Source organism: Pterocles gutturalis, unplaced genomic scaffold (genome assembly GCF_000699245.1).
Source record: "Pterocles gutturalis isolate BGI_N339 unplaced genomic scaffold, ASM69924v1 scaffold23463, whole genome shotgun sequence".
Taxonomy (NCBI): domain Eukaryota; kingdom Metazoa; phylum Chordata; class Aves; order Pterocliformes; family Pteroclidae; genus Pterocles; species Pterocles gutturalis.
This window is the reverse complement of record NW_010121106.1, coordinates 1,547-24,606: the sequence shown is the minus strand read 5'-3', so window position 1 is coordinate 24,606 and position 23,060 is coordinate 1,547. Positions and strand designations below refer to the sequence as shown.

General features: G+C 38.3%; 1 protein-coding gene across 1 annotated transcript in view; it reads left to right on the top strand.

Annotated features, from left to right (window-relative positions):
• The window catches only part of LOC104464440 (contactin-1-like), a gene marked incomplete at its 5' end in the record, with an annotated part of 45,923 nt that extends 23,278 nt beyond the window's left edge, over positions 1 to 22,645 (top strand). The window contains 3 exon segments of the mRNA XM_010077145.1: positions 981 to 1,137; positions 20,063 to 20,111; positions 20,113 to 22,645. Of these exon segments, the coding sequence (XP_010075447.1) occupies positions 981 to 1,137; positions 20,063 to 20,111; positions 20,113 to 20,287 (381 nt within the window).
• Between the last annotated feature and the right edge of the window lie 415 nt (positions 22,646 to 23,060).

The window sequence follows — 23,060 nt, the reverse complement described above, 5'->3', positions numbered from 1 at the left end:
CAGATATCCAGTAGGCTTAGGGCCAAGCCAGTGGGCTTGGTCAATATGATCATTGAAATTCATTTGGGTGGTAAGCCATATCATGGGAAACTTTAGGTCAGTGACAGCAACAACCTGATTTCCCGTATGATTACATTTATTGTCTATTGCCTAAAAAGAATTCTTCAAAAATGGTACACTTTAATAGTTTCTCCTTATAGCAGAATGCATTGTGCCAGCTTCCTTTCCCATCTCCATGGGAGCTACAGTTCCTGGAACTTGAGTTCTTTAAAGTCTCGGAAGGCAGATGAAGGGAAGGGACACTTAACCTCAATAGGTGCATTTACTGTATAACTAGAGCAAATGTATATCCTAACTATAGGGCATATAGAAAGCTTCAAAAATTAATTCCTGTCTAACTTCGCTGCTTGCTTGGCAGTAAGAAAATCAGTGTCATGTTCTACATTAATTAATTTTGCTTGAGGAGTTGAACTACTTCCTCGGAATAGCTGATGATTCACAGAGATGATTCCAGAAAGACTGGAGTTCTTTTTCTAAAGGTCCCACAAGACATACATCATCAAATTTGCAATAGTTTAAAAGCACTGAGAGTTCATAATAAAATTAATAGTTGTTTCATTTATGAAAATGGTAGTGAATTTTATGTCAGAAGACCCAGTGGAGTTCTGAGATTTTTATTTGATGCTCTTTGTCACCCTGCATTATTATCCTCCATCATTTAATTACTTATTTTGAATATAAGGGCTGAAATTATTTTTCAAAAGGTGGCATAATTTTATAGCAGAGAAAACAATGAGGAAACACCCTTCATAAAAATTTTTAAAAGTCATGTCTGCCACTAAGTTTTGAGATATATATATATAGAGAGGCTTCAAATAGAAATAAAGACCTAATATTTTTTTAATTGACACACTGTACATATGTAACTGTTTTCATGGAAATGTAGCATTTCAATAACTACACTTCTATGACTTTCCTAGGTACTGTATAGACCAGATGGACAACATGAAGGCAAATTGTTTTCAACTGGAAAGCACACAATAGAGGTCCCAGTCCCCAGTGATGGTGAATATGTTGTTGAGGTCCGAGCACACAGTGAAGGAGGAGATGGAGAAGTAGCTCAAATAAAAATTTCAGGTGAGCAGATACCTTCCCTTCTTCTTTCCCACACTCCTTGGAAATCTTGGACTAAATATTTTCCTCCTGTACACTGTCCAGAGATGGGCACACCACTCCTGTCCAAAATTTGAGAAGCAGCTCTTCAGCAGTGACCACACTGAGAATTAGAGTTTATCTTCAAGTATTTCTGAGGACTCATAATGCACACAGGACATTTCAGCAGCAGTCCAGCTCAATCCTGGAAACGCTGCCAATCTTCCAAATAGCAGAGTGTTTCTACTAGTGCTACCAGTTAGGCTGCCACTTCTTAGTAGTGCCCTACAAACACAGCCATGTGCTGCAGGCCTCAGCCGCGAGATGGTAGCTTGCAATAATCCTATAACTCATAGTACCTGTTGCCTCTGTATCTCATTCCTTTGTCAACTGCCACTAAGAGGAAAGTTACTGAGAGAAGTAGATGGCCCACAGTGGCCCGCAGACCACTTGCTAAGGGAGTTCCACTTTTCAGGGAACAGGGGAGCTGTGACACAAGGAGATAAATAAGCAAAGAGAAACACAACATGCTCAGCCTTAGAGTGCTCTAGATGATTGGTGAAGAGGGGAAGGGAGCATGGCTCAGGCTGATTCAACTTGTGCTCAGTGTTGACTCTATACACAAGCTCAGACATGGTCTGCACATCTCTTTCCTGTTAGTTTTGTAATTTAAGTAGTGCCTTAGCAAACAGTGTATGAAGTAAAACATATGAATAAACATCAAGGACTTGGATAGTGTCTTTGCAAGGCTGTTTTTTAAACAATTGTATTGTATTCTAGTCTTTTTAATTAAAAAAGGAACTTGGGGTATAGTAAGGATTAAACATCAACAGTGTTCTTGTCACACAGTCAGTGCAACTATTGTTTGACTTTTAGAAAAAGCAACGCCTATGCTGTAGTACCTGTGCACTAAGAGAGAAGCTGCCCATTCCTAAATGAGTGGACAACTGATCTGCTGGTTTTCAATAATTTGTACAGTTTATATCACCTAATGTGAAATCACGGGTATCACGATTTTTTTTGTATGAAGTATCTATTCCATGCTTGATCAAGTGGAACCTAGAGACAGAGAATCCATCATTTGCCAGCTACTTTGTTCTCATGATTAATCACCTGCACTGCTCACATTTTTTTTGCCTAGTTTTTTATATGCATTTATCTGGTTCTGGGGTCCACTGATTGTTTCCTCTTATAGCTTTTGTCTAGATTAAAGAATCTTTTTGTGCCTGCTATGTTCTCCCCATTAAAAATGTATATATATTAGTCAAGTGACTGATCAAATGCTAAACAGACTGAGCGCCTTGAATTTCTCAGTGATAGCATGTTCTTCAGGTCTTAAATGATTTTGACAGCTCTTTTCTTCACCTCTCCAACTTCTGAGAATTTGTTTAGGACAGTAGACACTATAACTAGATGCGCTGTTTCAACTCTGCTCTGCTGTCTGCAGAGATAGATTCGCCTCCCTACATTTACTACTCCCAGCATTATTTATGAAACGCGTTCATTAGCCATTTATTTCCTTGCACTGGGCTATAAAATGGTGTTCAGCTTGTTTGTCCAACACCAGCACTAAATCCTTCCTGGAATCCTTGCATTCCAGGATACAATGTCCCGCCCTAATCTGTGTGGCATGTCTCTTTTTTCCTTAGTGTATAATTCTGCATGTGACTATGATGAAGCACAGTTGGTTTGAATGGCTTACGTTCCCATGCTGTCTGGATTTCTATATAAATGTGTTGTCGTCATCACTCTTTACTACTTTGCCATTTTGGTTCACATACACAGTTCATTAGCTGTTTACTTCTATTTTTGATGAAAATGATTAGATTGCATTCAGTCTGTTAGTGTTCACTGTGGAATTACACTGGAAATTCAATGACCATTCTTCAATAATTGTTTTGAAATCTGCCAGTGACTAAATTCTTAATCCATTTAGCATACACTCTGTTAATTGTGTGTACCGTTTTCTATGATCATGTCTTAGGGTACCAAGTCAACCACTTCACAAAAGCTCTAATACGTTTCATTATATTATCATACTCTGGGGGAATAACTTTTAACATATTTTATGAGTTCCAAAGAAGTTAAAGCAAGTGCTATCTTTAGGATATATCTTAGGTCATCTTTGTATCATACACATATTATCATCTATCATCAGCATGGTACAAAGACCCTTTTGGTAACAGATAGATTATTTCCCAGAGTGGAAGCAGAACCATCATGTCAGCACAATGTTGAGCCCAAGTTGGTCAGTCTCACCAGTAAGGCCTTCCCCAAGCATGACCATACAGAGTTAGCACCTCTGTGAGAGTCAGCACTTTACAAATGCTAGTTTGTAGAGTTTTGTATTGCTCTGTCTTCCACACTGCAGACAAGTTTTCAGCCACAACTTCCACCATACCATCTAGACAGAGAAGGACTGTGCCTCTGGTGGCCTAAATAAGGGCAGTGTTCGCTGAATTTGGTTTAGGAAAGGAGATTGAAAAGGAGACAAAAGGCTCTTTGGAATACACAGTGTATAGAAAATTGGGAAAGCATTTCAGGCTATTTGTGGCTCAAACTGTGCTTTTCCCAAAGAGCAGAATGAAGTGCAGTTTTAACACCTACAACTGGCAAATTATGCCTGCTAAGTTTTACTCTTAAGGAAATTTTCCAGTAGTGCAACAGGGTTTAGAGTAATTGCCTCAAAAGTCTGATAGGGTAGCCAGAAGCTTTTAAGGAATTATGATTTTTCTCAGAGCCTTGCAAAGAAGACAAGACCTAGTTTGATTGGAATGTGTGTTCTGGTGGTCAACTGGCCAAAATGGAACTTATGTATTTACAGAGAGATGTGAACAATAGCTAAGGCAAAACATAAGACATCTTCTCAAATTCAGAGGGGACCATTGCCTTACTTGACCTATAGGCATCTGATTCCAGAGTGTGCAAACCAAATTAATTTCCTGCATAAATGAATGGGGAGAATTAAGCAACTAAGGCAGGGATAGCCTGGGTACTGACAAGGGATGATAAAATCTTAAGCAAACTAGAAGGCTGCACCAAAAATAGAGGAGTATCTAAAAAACCTATGCGTCTTCCAGATTGGTGTTTTCCTGCTGTTCATTGGGTATCAAACCCAAAGTAATCTACACAATTCACCTGAGTTGAGTGTCCAGCTCCCATTATAATCAGTTGTCATCTAGTAATTCAGAAGCTTAAACAAAGCCTGCAGCATTTGAGATACCCCAGATTACCAGAGACATCCACACAATGCTGCCAGACATTACATGATCTACAGGGGACCTCAGATCTTCAGGATAAGTAGCTGGAGGCCATGCAGGACACCAGAAGATATCTTTTGGCCTTGATTTCAGGCATATGAATTGCTCCCTTTTGCAAACCAAAACCATTTCCTTCATTTCAGAGGCTGCTGTTACTGTGCTAGGCTACCATGTTGTCAGCCTGTTGTGGATGTACTCTGAGCAATTCTTTGCACTTGCTGAATTAAGTTTCAGTACAAGAACATCTAGTTTAGGAACACCAACTGGCCCTGAGGTCTTAATTTAGGTATTAAAAATACAGCACATTTTAATTAATAAAATTACGTTTGAAAGTCAAATGGAAAAGAAGCTAGAAATATATATGTTATTTCTAGCTCAACCCCTTGTCTAAGGGAGAAACTTTCTTTTATGTTTTCCTCATCCTTCTCACAGAAAACACAGGCACATGCTGAAGAGGGAGGCAAACATCCAGCAGCAACTTTATTCTTGTATAAACAGTTAGCTTCCTATGGGTTACACTGTTTTAGTTGAAAATGTTATAAAGGAAGTTTACCAAACACAGCCATCTCACATACATTTCTTTTAGTGAACATCTTGAAACAAAAGTGCTTGTCATAAAATCACTCACTGTATATATGCTGAGCTGCATTTCAGTATACGGCTATAACCAGTGTAAAATGTTGTTATGAACTGTTGCATTTTATTGGTCAGTGCCGGTTGTACAGCTAGGGGCTTGGGGATATTTTTCAACCCCATTATAGTAAATTAATGAGCTACACAATTTAAAATTCATTCTTGAGGTACCACAACCAGTTGAAGGTTGGAACTACTTGTTTAACCAAAGGAGTCAGTTTCAATGGCTAATAATAGGCTTATCTGTTTTCTTTGAAATATTTTAAAGGCTAATTTATTTTTTTTTTCGCTCTTGCATGCTTTTTGGATTGCAGTGCTTTGTCATAATGCTAGTATTAATATAATCAAAGCAATCCTGCAATAAATAGGAACTAAAACCATATGGCACTTAGTTCTTTTCTCACTTTGCTTGTATAACTGCACTGGCCTCAGTGCAATTACTTTATGCCAGATTAAGGAAAAATAGAATCAAGCTCTCAAATTTTAAACTTTTATCTCGAATGGAGGAGAGGGGAGGGTAACTTCTGATTTGGGAAAATATTGTGAACAAATGAAGATACCATGCACCTTCACCTTGAAATATCAAATCAGGTTAAGGCCTCAGTTCAAATAGTGACATGGACAAAGAATAATTTATGTATTGTGTATGCTTATAACAAGAGAACAAAATTACAGCTTCTCTGTGTTCACTGCACACATATATATAGACACATGAATTCCATTTGCCAGCGGCATGTTTTAGGATCCTGAAAAGGTGTTTATTTTGAAGCATAGCCTTTTCAAATGAAAATGTAGACTTTTTGCCTGTAGTAACTCATACAAGCATTTTAATTATTTTATCTTTTAATTTCCTTTTTTAATTATTAGTATTTAAAGGGGACATTAATATTTATTGCACATTACTATCAAGTAAATCAGGTGATCATTCACTTTTCATGTGGTATAATCAGAATCTTTTGATCGTAATTTGAAAGTGTCCGTCTGTTGAAAAGATGGTTGTAGTAATAGAAAAGAGGAGAACACAGGTAAATATCATAAGGAATGATGATGAAAATAGTCCTCTGACTGAGATGACAGTCCTTTGTTACTGATCTTGGAACTTATTATGCATCTGTGACAAGAATGTAGCAAAAAGCTCCTACTAAACTAAAAATACATTTCCAAATACACTCTCTGCTACATGAACTGTAATTTTCACAATGCATTTGGCTGTTGTCTCATGGCTTGAAAATTAAGTAGAAAATACTCAGAATACCATCTAACCTGGTACACAAATCTGCCTAAAACAACATATTTGGTTCTCTGGTATTTCTCTTGATTTCCCTTCATCATCACATTTCATTTCATTGCAGTTCTAATTTCTTGGTACTGCCTCTTTCCAAGACTTACTTTGACAACTGAAGTTTGGCAGTTCCATGCATTACAACATATTCAGTGCTAGAACAAGCATTTTTATTGAAAAGCCATATTCTCCTTGATTTCAGTATCTTCTCTTTTTCTTGTATTTGAACTCAGTAGTAGGACAGACTGCAGAAATGTTTTCATATTTAGTTACATTTTCTTGGTCTGCATTATCGTATGATAATCCCAATGCTGTTTATTTTGTGATTTATGTTTATTTACATGGGAAAGCCTGGATGCACACAAAGTGTGAATACAACAAAATTTCATTTTTAGCCATAAGACTCATAACTGAAGTGTGCTGTGGTGGTTGACAGGCTTTATATCTAGAAGTTGGATGTGTGCGTACATGGATTTAGAACACAACAGAGGTTAAGAGAACAGTATCACACAAAAGAAGAGCAGGATAGGTTGCTCATTATCAGAGAATACTGACAATACAGGATTACATAGTTGCTATACATCAGAAAACACAAAAAGCAGTCACTGTCTTGAAAAGGACCATTCAACTTCCTCCAGCTTTTATCTTCAGTCTGAGTTGCCACATACCTGTCTGTGTGTGCTTTGGAATTGCCTGCAAAATCCCCACTGATGGCTATTGCACAGTCACATGAACACATGAGAACTCTGCAGTGCTTTTAAACATTAGCAGAAAAGAAATCTGTGGCAACTTCATCTGCCTTGTATCATGTTTTAACTTGTTATATGTTGGAGATTTTGCTAGCTATCCCCAAGCTTGCAAGAATGCTATGAGAAGGTCTGACTGTCACGGAAAACATATATTCTTGTTGGATCTCAGAAGGCAAAGATACTGAAGACACTAAAAGATACTAAAGAAAGATACTCTAAAATTATAGAGAAAATCAGTGAGGGTGCCACAGCTACGGAGTGAATTCTGGGTGAGGCCTGCAAGAGACACAAGGAGTCTTCAGCTAGAGTAAGGATGGCTGGTAAGGTAGTCATGAGCAACAGGAAGAGATAAGCAGGAAAAGATTATTCACTTTTCTTCACATTATGAGAATGAAGGTACTCAGTAAAATTAGCAGGCAGCAGGTTGAAAACTATCCAAGTAATACACTTTTGCATGGCACAAAATTAAATTGTGGAACTTCCTGTGACAGGATGTTGTGCAGGACAAAGCTATAAAGAGAAGCTTGGTCTATCAGCCCTCATTTAAAACTCTGTCCTACATTCAGCCATTGACTCTGGAGCTACTGAACAGAAGCTACAAGGTAACTCAGGAGCTACTTCGACACAGATGGGAAAGAATGTAAGAGGAGAGTCGTATTTTGCATGCCATGATTTTTTTTTTCTATCCAGCATCTGTTACCACCACTGTTGGAGTCAGTGTCCTGAGCTCATTAGGCCTTTGGTCTGACTCACTAAAGCTGACCCTCCACTCCAATCTTCAGGAAAGTGTACTATGAAGTGCCTGAATAATATTTGGTTGATGGACAAAGGATTAGTTCTTCTTCCAAAATGCTTATATACTTTTGTTACTGTTTTCCACAGTTTGGATGTTACCCACCAAACAATGACTGGAGAAGAAAAATAAATTTTGGTTCACCATGGAGTTAGAAATACATTTTTGAAACATTCAGCAGGCTTTTGATTTCCATGTATTCAGTTGGATCATCAATTAGACGTCTGACATTCAAATTCAGTTTCACTGAATTATTCTTCTCCATTAATTTATGCAGTTTTTGAGATATATCATACAGGTACTTTCAGGTTTTTATTACACAAACACATTTCATTACACAAATAATAAAATCACAGAACCATAGAATGGTTTGGGTTGGAAAGGACCTTAAAGATCATCTAGTTCCAACCCCCCTGCCATGGGCAGGAACACCTTCCACTAGACCAGGTTGCTCAAAGCCTCCTCCAGCCTGGCCTTGAACACCTCCAGGGATGGGGCATCCACAACTTCCCTGGGCAACCTGTTCCAGTGTCTCACCACCCTCACAGTGAAAAATTTCTTCCTAATGTCTAGTCTAAATCTACCCTCTTGCAGCTTAAAACCATTAGCCCTCATCCTATCACTAAACTCCCTGATAAAGAGTCCCTCCCCATCTCTCCTGTAGCCCCCTTTAAGTACTGGAAGGCTGCTCTAAGGTCTCCCTGGAGCCTTCTCTTCTCTAGGCTGAACAACCCCAGCTCTCTCAGCCTGTCCTCATAGGGGAGGTGCTCCAGCCCTCTGACCGTCTTTGTGGCCTTCTTCTGGACCTACTCCGATAGGTCCATGTCTTTCCTGTGCTGAGGACTCCTGAGCTGGATGCAGTACTCCAGTTGGAACCTCACAAGAGCAGAGTAGAGGGGGAGAATCATCTCCCTCGATCTGCTGGTCACGCTTCTTTTGATGCAGCCCGGGACATGGTTGGCTTTCTGGGCTGCAAGTGCACATTGCCAGCTCATGTTAAGCTTCTCACTATACTTCTTCACTTTTATAAAACAAAATGCTTGGTATTTTATATTCATTTATATTCATTGTACTCCACCATTAGTAGATGATGGAAAAAATCAAAAAGATCGTTATTTAACTCTTAAATGTAGCAACATAGCAAAAAGCAATATCACAGAAAAAAATCACATACCTCATAGAGTGAATGCCAAGATGTAATGTAATGTAATCCCTTTGATGCATAATGATTAAATTTAATACCAATGCATATTCTGCTTTCACCTGTTGGTAGGACATTTAACTATTGAACTAAATTATGCAGTATTCTTAATTGCTTTGAGAAATCAAAGCCAGCCAAGTAGTGTTTAGAGTGATTTAAAGTAATCTTTGTAAGACTCATCTCAGTAATTTTTTCCCCTTAATAATCTAGTCAGGATTGCAGACATGATCACAGGGGTGAAGGAATGAAGAAGGGAATACTTTCTAGTCATGACAATTCTTACATGTTTTAATTTTCTGTAGCAAGCAGTGGAATTGCATTATTCAAATCCTTTTGATATTTTTCATTTCAGCGGTTAACAATCTATTTTACTTTTTATGGGTGCCTTGGAGTGGTGGCATACTCATACCTCTCAGTTTTATGCACCTAACCTATCCAGACTCCTTTTCTTCTTGGTGTGGAGAGTGATTCAGAAGTCCTAGGTTAGACGTCTACTGTAACACCCCTTTTGATGAAACCTCTCTCCCTTAACAGAACAAACCCCAGTGATTCTCTGACAAAAGGCAGCAGTGACCTCTTTCCAGTTACTTCAGCAGCAAAGTCCAAGGGACTTCAGAAACCCTCTTTGGGAGTTAGGAAGGTGCACAGCTCTTTAGTATTAAGGAAGTATCACAGTCTAGTTTAGTGTGGTGGAAAGGAGTGATCTAACAGAAGTACAGAACTGTAAAGAGCAGTTACAGAGATGATGAATCCAAAGTCGTGATAATGGCAGATGATATAATACAGGGGAGTGGACAGAAATAACAATTTGGGAGGTCCAGGCTGGGTATTGTGAAAAATTTCACGCAGTGGATAGTGCAGCACTGGAGCAGGTTACCCAGAGAGGCTGTGCAGTTTGCATCTTCAGAGGTTTCTGTGACTCAGTTGGGCAAAGCTGCACTTGATGACATCCAGTGTTGGCGACAGTCCCGGTATGAGTGGGAGGTCAGACTAGACAGCCCCAGAGGTACAACCAGGTACAACCAGGCGTTTTGTGCTCCTGCAAACTGTGCAATGTCTGAACTTCAGATCTACTGACAGTACATTAAATTACAAATGTTTCGTTAGAAGCACAGTTTGTACTATGATTATTTGGCAGGTTTGTATTCATGTAGAAATAGATTTATTTGTTATTACAAATGTAAAGAGCAGATAAAAATCACATATTTGCTAACTCAAATGTATCTTTTAAGTGCCAATGACCATATAGGAAATACTTGTGTGTATTTTTGCCTTCTTTAAATAGATACATAAAATAATGCATCTTATTACATAATTAAATTCTCCATGCCTTTTTCAGAACACTTGAAGGGCTTCAATATCAAAATGTTCTTGCCTTTAAAGATTAATACCATAAATTTTGCTTTCACCATATTTCTAAAGCCTGTTCATAGAAGCAATAGATGGAGAGTTGACAAGAGATCTTTGAAGCAGGCACTACCTGGTCTGTCTTCTGTGCCTGCTCAACACAGTTATATTAAGCCAATGGGAAGGGAAGGAGGAATATTACTTCTGTCAGAGTAGGAAATGTCAGGAGAGTTCTTCATCTAACTTCATGTGAATGTTTCAGAGTATCAATTTTGATGCTTGTGGCTCTAGCTGTAGAGTGGCTGAAGGGAAGAATTTTATCAGGAGAGAAATTCTGACAGAAGATTCATTTGAAAATTTCTTCAGAAGCATGAAAATCTGCTTGGTATTTTTACTTTTCAACTCCTCGTGTTTCTAAATCAAGGCTGCATGCCATTTTAGAAGGTGTTTTAGAAAAATACATCTTCTTAGGCTCAGTACAGGAGAAACTAAGTAAAAGGCTACTTAAACTGTACTGTATGTGAGATTATATTATATAGGTTGTACATTAAAAGACATAACGATCCTTTCTGTGCTTAAATCCTGGAACTCAGCATTATTTTCTAATACTGCTGAGTAGAACTAAGTGAAATATAGAATCTAGTGTGGCAGCATAAGTCAGTCATCTGAATAGATGAGCAGCTGTTTAAAGCTAGGTTTAGGCACTGCTGGCTCATTTAGATATTATCTGCAAAAAAATGTTTGCCTCATTTATTTCCACATGAGAAGATTTTGTCTCTCTCTCCCTAAACCAAGTATTTCATTAATTTCTAAGTTATTATTTTTTATAATAATTGAACCCAGTGATGGGTTGTTTCAGATCATTTTCTGACATTACATGGTATGGACGTAAAAAGCTTTATCTGGCTTTAAAGAAAGTGTTTGCACTTGGTTACAATGGCTGTTAGTACTTCTGTGTCAGGACATTAAAATGTAAAATAATGTGCTCAGCTGGAGGGGAATGTGGTACTAATCACAGATTTTTCTGCATATACCTATGAAGTCCTCACAATTCAAAAATTACTTTTTTAGAAAGTCAGGTGGAGTTGCTAACAAATGTGTCAAACTAGGAACAATTTCTACACTAACCCCCTGCTCTTGTTTTTTTGTGTGTTCTTGCTAGTTTCTACCTTCATCTGTTTCGCCTTTTATTTTACCTTTGTTTGGAACTGGGCAAATTTGAGCATTCCCAGTAAATGTTCGGTATTAACCGAACCGAATTTTCTCTGGTTTGTGCAGGTTATGCAGCCCTCTAAGAAGCTTTATTGTGCCTATTCCTACTGTCGTTTAACAGTACCCAATTCTTCGAAGTATATCCTTATCAGTAAAAATTGCATTATTTTGCCTCTGGGAAGGCACATTCTAGGCCAGCTGTTTGCTTTCTTCCTTGCTGCAGCAACTTTCACGCCCAATTTAAGTCTTCTGCCTTGCTGAATAGCAAAGCCAAGTTTAAGCTGAGCTGGCCTGTTGGACTAACATTTTCTTTGTTGCTTCTCAGTCCACTAGTTGATTCTGCTGCGTATTTGCCATGTTAATCCCCAGCCCCATGTGAGTCCTGCTCCTGCTGTTTGTCCCCCTGTTTGTGGTGCTTCCGTGCTCAGGGAGCAGGGGGAGGGAGGCTGCCTTTCACTTCACTCTTTCTCAAGGACCGTACAGTGATGGGACTTAGCTGTACATGAAGACTGCGTAGCACATGGCCAGTTTCACGAGAGTGAGACCTGCGCTGTGCTGTACGTGCTGTGCAAGTCTCATTGTATGCTGCAGAGGGATGGTGGTCTTTCCCTGCCATGAAGCAAGCACTGTCATCCAGCCCATTGAGACTGGGTACTTCTGCTCTTGTAGAGGCTGAGGGCATCCTTCTCCATCTTCTGATGTATGAGCTGGGCTTCCAGACTGAAAGATGAAGACTTTTAAGACAGGCTCTTAAGGTACCTCGGTATTTATGCATGCCACATCTCTTCCCAAGAACACAGAAATTCCAAAACGGCAGTATTTTTCCCATCAATTCCTCATCATTTTACACCTGAAGTGTTTTCACTATTCACCTGTTATACCATGTAGTTGTTAAAGTGTGGACTATTTGCAAATAAAAAGGAGTGGCACATCTGGTGTATACTTGGGGTGAATTTATTTGTAAAAGAACATTCACAAATCCCTATTTTCTTGAACAAGAAGTAGGTTCCTCAGTCAGAAATCCCCAGACACCAGGTGGTCAAAGAAGATCTGTCCTTTTTCTTCTTTTCAGAGTTACAATTAACCTTTCTTTTCTGGCCTCCCATTTTTTTCATGAAAAAAAATATCTCTTTTTGATGAAAAAAATGTCAATGACTCCCTCAGAGGATGATTGAATTCCTCTGAATGACTATCAACCATAAGTTCTGCGGCAATGCAGAATACATTTACGTGGGAACATTCACAGTGAAATGTTTTGCCACCCCAGACAATCAGTGTAATCACAGATAAGATTTTCTATAGAGGCACGCTACCCAAACTCACTCCAAACTCCTCCTGCTGCCTCAGCAGACAGTTTGCTGCACTGAACACCTTGTCCTAGCTGAACACACGATCCAGCCTTACTTGGTCTGGCAGTACTCCTGGTGCTGCTTGTGAGCCAGTCTGTCTGGAGTGATTGCTGACAGCTGGACAGACAGGGAAGATGCTGTGAGGTATGACAAGCCTTCAGGTCATGTAAGCGATCCTGAAACTCACAAAATGCCTGTGACATACAACTGTTGTCCAGTCACAGGAGGACCCTCATAGATTGTTCTTGCTATCATTTGTTGAGTATACTGCTTTAAAAGAGTACATTTAAAAAATATTACCTGAGGTCTTCTACTCAACTCTCCATGCAAAAGAGTATGTAATGAACATTGATTGATGTATGTAAAGGGGAAGAGGTAACTGACAATTTACATTTATTGATAGTTAATTGGTAGCCTACTGACTGAAAAGTATCTCATTTTCCTCAGAGTCCAAGGCATCTTTTCATTTTGGAAGCCCAGGTCTGTAGCAGGGCCAGAGTCAATGGCAAAGAAGCCCCTGCAGCTGCCTGCTGACACTGCCAACGTGCCCGGTGCCATTGCCAGAACAAAATGTTTACTTGGCTCTGGCATATGGATTTTCAACTATCAGAAGACAGACTGACAACATGTGGTAGACAAACCATACAGACCATCAGCAGCCCTTCAAATATGTTTCTAATGTTCTCTCTCTTTTTCTTGTAATAGTTTTAAAGCTGTTCCACAAATGTACCTTAACACGGCACAAAGCATGGGCAGATGCACAGACAGCATTATTTCCATCCTATACATCCACTGTGCTGCAAAACAGTAATTCCCAGGGTTTCAAATTACTCCATAGCACCTTTCTTGAAAGGTTTATGGCACAAGTAAGAGGAAAATTTCCTCATGCCCAGACAAAGGTATTCCTAGACAAGGGAAGGTTGGACCCATGACTTAGCAATGATGCCAGTGATGCAAGATAAGCATATTCTAATTACTTCAGTTATTTTCCATTTACAATGAATAGGAATAGCAGAATTTAAAACATGTCAACTGATACTACCCATTTCTTTTGCATGAAGACAGTATTTCCAGCTGGGACAGGTGGAATTTCTTTTCAAAAGCCAGTTGACAGAACTACAAACCCACACACTTTTATGCAATTTAGTTGAACCTGAAGAAATTACATTTCTTTCCTTCCTGCTTTTCTGTTCTACCTGGGTAAATATGAAAACACTCAGAGAACAGATATTAATGAGGCCTAATAGATGCTGAAGAAACTAACAAAGCAGGTAAAAATCCCATTTTTTTCAGGTGGCTGAATATTTTTCACAGAGAAGTAGGTGAGCTTAGGAGAAACAGAATATGAGAATACTTTGTATTTACCTTTCTTAAAGTAAAAAGGAGAAATATGAAAACAGACAGTCCTGATGGAAGAAGAATATTGAGGCCTCAACCAAAAGGAGAATATTTACAGGAAAATGGGTAGGAGTTTGGCCATTCTTTCAGTAAAAGGAAATCCATTTTGCAAAACAGACGCACAAGCACACTCATCTCTTAAAAAGTTACAAAGTTTATGTTACGAACTTAAATCCTTCATGAATCATATAAAATACCAGTCCTGGTATGAAAGATTTATCTTTTCCTTAATCTTACTAAAGGTATGATAGCTAATGTCATGAAAAATGTGTTGCAGCGACTGTATCATTCATGTAGACGGTCTGCATCTACCTGAACAATTTGTGCGGCACAAGAGGAGTGGATCTGTAGAGAGAAGCAGCGGTGCTGAGGAGCCAGCTCCACACTGTGTGCTCATGTCATGTTTAACTTTTGACTGCCTCTAATCCGGTCCTGCACAGGGTATCCAAGACAGCTCCACGGTGCAAAATAAACCGCAATAAAAGGGACAGCTGAGATACTCACTTTAAAAACACACTCTCAAACTGGAACAGTCATGTAGGCATGTACATGGAAACTAAGAAAACTGATGTAATTTAATACAAATTAATTCTTGAACAATCTTTCCTGACAACAAAAGCAGAGAAAGAGTTTTGCCACAACAGGATCAGTTCATGATTAGCCGAGGAATAGTTTGAAGTTTGTGTATGTTGGCAAGGTAAGCACTTTCCCACTGAGAAGGAGAAGTTATTCATGTATGACAGCTTCACAGATGACCAGTAACTCATTTCCTGGTTCACAGATCTGATGAAAGTAAGATTTCTAAACAGGCCTCCAGATTTTTTATTTTTATACAATCCAGTATAAAAAGATACCAATGTTGGGAAAAGGGCCAAAAATGTCATATCTTAAAGATAAGTAGCATTTAAGAAAATAGTGAGGTATTTTTAATAACAAATTGTTGCAAAGGCTTGGGAAATCTATCAAAGAATTATTTTAATGCCTGCTTTATTTAGGCATTAAATTGATTTCATTACTTTTGAATATAATTGGAAGAGTGTTGCATACTGTTCAAGGTGTCAGTAAAATCCAGGACCTCTCTTCAGAAGTGTAAAATATTTCATCCTAGACTTCATGTGATTGAGATGACAACACACAATTTTAAAATACAAATAGAAAGCTGTGGATTAGTGGGACTTGACCAGGAGTTCCTGTGATATGCAAAGACCTTGCTGAAGGAAAACCTGTCCAGTAGTTGTTCTCTTAATTTACTCAGCTAAATAACCACTTGTGAGAAAGGCTTCTCAGAACAGGAGGCAAGAAAAAAAGTTAGGTTAACTGCATGCATCCCATACAAATCATACTAATTTTAAAGCTAGATTCTGAGTGTGTGTTTCTGTAGATAGTTTAGTCTTAGGGTTAAAAATATGAGAATTCTGCAGCACACAGTAGCAAGGACTGCCTAGGAATATAGCAAGATTTCACAACTTCTTTTGCTTGGGGCTGTTGGAAAAAAAACAAATTTAAGGTGTGTGTGTTTCATTGTTTATTTGAAAGAAATGAGAACTCTTGTTACGGAGTCCACATACAATGTATTAGAGTGATGGTTAGATCGTGTGATACTGATTTGGTTGTGGCCTCGACTTTGATGGCTGTATTTTGCAATTGCATGCACACTGGACACGCAAGATGCTGGTTGAGAGGAGAGATCACACATTATAACACTGAGGAGAGAATGAATCTTTAGGTGCTAAATGTATCCAGCTCATACCTGGCCAGACTTCAGAAGGAGCTTAATAATCCTTCTGTTTTAATTTACGTCCGCATGTTTATTTGTACACATTCATTAAGTCTTTATCTGGTGTTTCTCTGGTTTTTAAAGATTGTTAAAACTGACAGATCACAATTGCATTACTGCACAGAATTAAATCTTGTAGTCTGTACTCAGGCAAAACTTACATTAATTTCCATTCATGAACTGCAGGAGTGTACTGGCTGTCATGCAGTGGTGACTGGTGTTTCAGGTAACCTATGGTTCCTGACATGTGGGTCGGTAATCTAAGAAGAAAAAAGAAGAGATGATCTGTTTAATGTGCATTTGTCCTCCTAATGTTCTGTTAATGTGCTGTCTAAGGGTAGGATTTGCTTCATTACAGTGAGCTGTTATGTGTATCTCTGCAACAGTGGCTACACCTTGTAAGGAACTGCCATAATGGGTTGAATTGCTATTAATTCTGGAGCCAGCAAGCACATCTCAGGGGAAGATTTATTATTCCTTTCTCTTTGTAGAATAGTTACATGCAAACAGAAATTTCCTCATACCTGCTCATCATTCAGCTTCACTCAGAAAACTTTTTTTCATGTTTTCCTTCATTAGAAGCAATCAAAATGAGTTTAGTTTTGTCTTTCCAGCTGCATTATCCTGGTCTCACAAAGGCAAATTACATTTATGTGGATATTCTTAAATATCAATTTTTTTTTTCCCTATGGCTATTATTCATTCATTAAGAACCACTACTTTCGCATTTATGGATAAAGACTACAGAACAGATTAATGTGTCTCAGAAATCACTAAAAACTACAGATAAATATGCCCTGGTACTTTCACAGTTGCCAAAATGCACAGTTGTTATGAGAATATATCTGAACATACATTCATGTTCATCTTAAGCATAAAATTCCTCTGTTTATTGATACTTACAAAAGCAATCTTCCGCTATTTTCCTTAATTTTTTGTTTCACTGAAGCGGATACTTCACTGCTTCCTGTGGAAAAATGTACTATTCATAGAAATTTACTTTTTACAGCTGAATTGAGCTGGTGAAGAAGGATCGGTAGGTCTCTTGTCTTGGTTTTCCAAGTGCTTGGATATCAGAAAGGATTTAGGAAGAAATACTGACTTCAGAAAGCATCTCTACAGCATTAGGGGAAGGGGTGGGAACAGGAGCAGAAAAGAGTTTTGAGGTGTCATAAGCAAGAGAAAAGGGTGGAGTTTAGTATGGGGGACAGGGAAGAGAGCGGAGCAGCAGAAAGACTTGATTTGAGTGAGGGCCAGAGTCAGGAGGAGCAGGGTGGTGCACCTAGAAAGAAGGGGGACAATCAGAGGAATATGGTCGAAATTGAGAATAAATTCTGTGGGGAAAGCCGTAAAATTCTGGCATCATGGCAGATGTTGTGAACTTTCTCTCTGGTGGGACAGTGGAAAAACAAGGATCATGTAAAAATACTTGTTTCAACCTTCTGTGATAGAAACAGGAGGGGAAATAGATAGTTATCTGTCTTCTGAACGTGTCCCTGATGGGGTCTGCATAAAGCTTCATCCATGGGTGAGGAGATGCTGCCTTTCAGATTTGCCTTTCTAATAGCACTTAAATTCACTACTGAAGGCCAACTGTAAACAAGCCAGGCCTTCTGTTTGCTAGTAGCTTGTGGTGTCCTTTTTATTAAATGATTTGCTAGGTGACAGGCTGTACGTATGTAAACATATAAACAGCTGTGGGCACATTCTGTCATGTGGTATTTGGTCACCTCATAAGCATAGTTCTGTTCCGGGGATGGGGAAAGCACAGACTTCTCTGACACCTCCTCTGAAGAGAGAGATCTTGGATGAAAGTTATCTTTAAACCCAGCTCTCTTCAGTGATATGCATGTACTATATATCTGGTGGAACAGGATTGTTGCCACCATACCAATGCTCATGATTTACCTGGGAAGTACTGCAATAAGCCAGTTGTGAGGAAAAAAGAGTAAGCACTCTAGTTTGAGAGATGCTCCCACTCTAGTTTGAGAGATGCTCCCAACTGGCTTTCTGAACAACTGCCTGGAAACTACAGTTGTTTGAAGTGGGGCAGTTTAAAGCCAAATGAGGAGAGGAGATAGTGCTATGAACATGAGGAACTGTAGATGAAGGCTCCATTGAATGAGTATGCAAGGAGGAGAAGCTCTGCCCAGTACAAAAATTAAGACTGTATGTGATCATCCTTAGTTAAGACTTGTTTGGGGACAAAGCTTTCATTTTAGAATTTCAAATAGTACATGTATGTTACATCAGAGGAGATGCTGATCTGAAGGACATCAAACCCACAGTGTATTGAAACACATTGTGAAAACCCATCAGAAAAAATCCCTGCAGTTATGTATGTAGGAACCACAAAGGACTAAATAGTATCTCTTCCATATATCCATAGCTCACTCATTAGCTGGTGAACTCAAGAGCACAAACTTTATAAAAAACGGGTTTTGTTATCAATCAGTTTCCTTTCCATCCAGTTTCCTTACTTCCTCCTGTGTTGTTGTGGGTAGGTAATACTGTAAGAAATAAATGCTTGAAGGTAACTTACAGGTGTTTACTTGGCCAAATTCTAACTGCAAACCAGCATTTTTTCATACCCAGGATCTTTTTTGCTAATTTAAAATTAATAAAGGACCTTATTAATAGGAGGTTTGGAATAGACACAGAATGAATAATTAAGCTCTTTATTTATCCTGAAAGTTGCAGAAACTTCTGAGGCACACATTTAAAACCTACAGATCTGTCTTTCTAGGGGCCTGCATGGTGCTGGACCAGATGATGTGACTTACTTGTCCTTGAACGAGGTCTGATGAGACGATGTATATGCTCTTTTTGGACTTTAAATTCTATGAAATACTTGAAATTTGTCACACTGTGTCTGTTGTTAGGTAAAACAGGGCTGCCTGCTGAAATCTGCTGTTTGGTTCGCATGTTGCCTTTTCAGTATGGTCTTTCCTCATTCAGAATAGCATTTTATGGAGAGCCATCCAGTGGGATGGTTCCAGCAGCTCCTCATAACTGTCACTGCCAGCTGTACGCACTTCTGTCTTCAGTCTGTGTTCAACAGCAAGACAAGCAGTAAGCTGGGTCCCACATTGCCCACCTACACGCTGTCATCCTTACGTACATCAGCCCTCTCTGGGATGAAAGAATAGCCTGGTCTGGAGCTCCTTTAGCCCATCTCCAAGACTGACAGCTAAGTGCAGTTTGGCTGGGTTATTTTCTCATATAGATACTTCTTAACAGGGAGCTGGACCATGGCAACACAAGCCATTTAACATAACAGCAATTCTTGGGCCTGTTTGCCAGATTAAGTCAGGTAAAGTTTGTAAACTGTCAATCAATATTTTTTGTCTTAAAATATTTGTTTAAGGAAGACCCTTGTGACTTTCACAGAGGTAAATGTGTAAATGCCACACTGCTAGAAGTCAGCCATCTGGACTTTGTAATCTGGCAGGTAAACAAATGGGCCAGGTTCTTGGACATCTCTCAGGTTATATGAACATTAACATTTCCAAAGGTGTCTCTTTGCTTCATCACATTTCAAAAACTCCATTAATTTTGTTTTCACATGTTTAAATATTTATTTTGACCTTTTACCTCCTGCTATAACCTCCTGGCTTATTGGACCGGCCAAATCAAAATACACTGATGTGTTCTGAATGGCCTTGCTGCTTGTATAAACACGCTGCAGAAACAGCTCTTGCAGAACAAAAGAGCAAGTCCTCCACTGTGCTGTGGCAAGTCTCTGCCCATTTCAGATTGTCCGTACAGGTAGGCGCTGTGCTGAGATACACCAGCTGGCTTTCGAGCCTTCATACCCCGCGGTCTTGCTTGCATCCAGGGTTATTCTCCTCCACCATGAGTAATGCTGAAGTAAGACCAACACCATGTTGTTATCTGTTCCATGCACAGGTGCCGCTGCTGGAGTACCGACTCTGCTCCTGGTCCTGGTGGTGCCTACTCTTGGTGTCCTCGCGTGCTCGAGATTCTGAATGTAGCTGGATTTACCTTGTCCTCCACCTAACACAAAGGACTCCCTTTGAAGATGAGGACCACGACTCCTTTTCATTCTTGTGGCACCATCCTAAGCCAAATAAATTACACTTTAAAATAAATTACCCTACTGATTTCCTGTGAACTGTAAGGGAACTGAGGCATCCAGGAACTCCTTCATGAAGTAAATCAACTTTTGAAAGGCTAAGAAATATTTTTAACTTGTTCCAATATGCCTTATAAAACACTTACGCTGATCTGTGACAGTTGCATGATTCAGTCCAATGGGGCAAGTTACAGTGTTAAAACCCAATAACATAGGCTGTACAGTGAAAGTAAAATCACCATACGTAGGTGCTTTAACTTGAATAACAAATTGTGAAATATAATAGATTGAAATGTTGATTGTATGTGATAAATGTAAGAGTACTACGTCTGTCCGTACTATCCTATACGTTTTGTGTATTGCATATTTTTGAATGGCCCCATCATCATTTATTGGGATTACTGGGTTTGAGAGAGACAGTCAAAGCAAAAACATTTCATTTTTTTAGAGCTATGTTTCTTGAGGCTATTGGATAGAATTCGAAGGACTTGAAATAAAAGTCAGTGATGAGGAATTTTTTATTTTAAATATGTTCAGAACACTTGAGACATGCATAGCATGCTCAGCTTAAAGGAGCTGTACTTCACTGACACGAGATTTACTGTATTCTTTTCTTAAACAATTCTGTTGAAAAAAAATCTGTTATGGTCATTATTGCTGATTTTAGGAGTGAAATGTCAGCTTTCAGGGAAGCAGCGAAATATATTGGTTTTGATTTAGTGTCATTACTATTACTATTATTAAGATAGCAATATAACACTTCAGAGTTTGAAGATGTAGTCCCTGTTAAAGATCAGTGAAGTGGACCATGAAATGGTAGGAAACGTATGTTATTTTGTAAAGTGAAAAGATTTAGAATATAAAAAAAGAAAAAGATATACAATAAATGTCAAAAAAACAGAGTAGCACAGTAAAAAAATTATTATATTTACATTTTTATGCTGCAGATGCCAGGTGTTACCTTCCTGTAGTGAAGGCGTACATTTGGGAGAATTATATGCTTTTTCAAGAACTTGATATTATTCTAATGTTCATAGTGTTGTAAATAAGAGTTTTAAAGTTCTGAGACCATTTCCCTATTTGATAGAGTATTGAATGATCCAACTGTGTGTTAGTACATGAAAGTCAGATCCCAACTGTTAGTCAAAGCTAAATGTTTACTATGGCCTTTGCAAAATGGGAACTCTGTTAGAGAATGTTTTTGTTCTGACTGTATCTAGAGTTTTTCAGTGTTGGGTTTTTTGTTGGTTTGTTTGGGGTTTTTTTTAAGTTGTTAAAGGAATGCACATTCCTTTCATTTTCCATGGTGTGCTGGGAATTAGTTGGAGTGTGAATGTTGAAGAAACATTGATATTGAATCAGCTGGCTCAAGTAATAGTGCAATGTCTGATGCTTCAAGAATTATAAGCTTTGAATCATATTTTATTAGCACAACCTTGCTAGCTACTTAGAAATAGATTTTATCTTTTTAGAACTGATACTGTAGAGGTCCGTAATAATATTTACATGAAGCAAGAATAGGTCTATTAATAATTTACACCCACTTCTTTTATTTGTATAATTTTGTACTATATATTTACATGTAAAAGTGTAGAGTCTTCATTAAGAAATATCAATAATACCGTTTTAGTTTAATTTTAACTATTTGTTACAAGATGAAAATTTCTTAAATAGGTGAAAGTGATAACTTCCCTATAGAAGAATGTCAAAGTGTCAAACACTACTGAGTTTCATAACTTGTATGATTATTTGAAAGAAAAATGAGCTGTCTTCATACATAAGGAACTAATATGCTGTAAGCCTTCTGTAAAAAAAAAAAAAAAAAGTGTTTTATTGTGTTTCATTTGGTTTGGTTCCTTTGCAGTATGAATCATTTTTATATAATCTTCAGACACAACTAAATCTTTTGCCAAATGCATGATTGCCTTTTACTTTTTTAATACATGGTGTAAAAACCAAAACTGTTTAGTTTTTGCATGGAAATGACCTGGGAAGGAAAGACACTTCTTTTTTTCAATCAGCAACACAGAGGAGGTAGGTCTCACATACTGATCGGATAGTTGGAGGTTTTTTTTATGTTTCACATAATTATGTAAATTTGACTGGGACCTTCAGTTTCAAATTGTTGTCAAGAAAAACTAACTAATGCGTCATCTGCTTTAAATCGCAAGGTTCTTAATTAAAGTTTATATAGATAGACATATTTGTTGTTTCTTTATATTTCAGGAAACTTGATATTACTATTATTTGATACTGATGAATATTGAACTGGTTTTTTAGTTACTTTTTATCTTTTTTTTCTTCCAAATGAGTAGAGCAGGACCGTGCTTTGTCCTTTTTATGAATGAAAAGTAAATTACAATTAAATAAATGTATTAATGTTACTCAAAATATAATAACTGTCTTTTGAATTGGAGCTTTCTAATTTCATAACAGTGTCGTGGTCATCTGTGACAGTAACAGCATGGATGGAGTGAGGTCCTGTGTATCCCTGCCCTGCCTTCTTGTGAGTTTTTCTGGAGTTAAAGGAGTTTTTGTGGGATAAGGGTGACTTAAAGACCTTTAGGGGAATAAGGGTGGCTGTTTTCCTTTGATTATAGGTGACAGAGATAGAAAGATTTTCCTAAAATCAGTGACAGAGAGTCTCCTGAGACTTCTTCAGAATTTTTGGAAGTGAGAGTTAACTGAGCAGAATATTTTTGTCAGGTGATGTTTTCTACTCCAGTAGATGTATCAAAAAGAAAGGTGACTGAAATGGCAAAACTCCATACTAATTCAATGCTTTGTGTGATCACAGTAATTTCAAGAGTA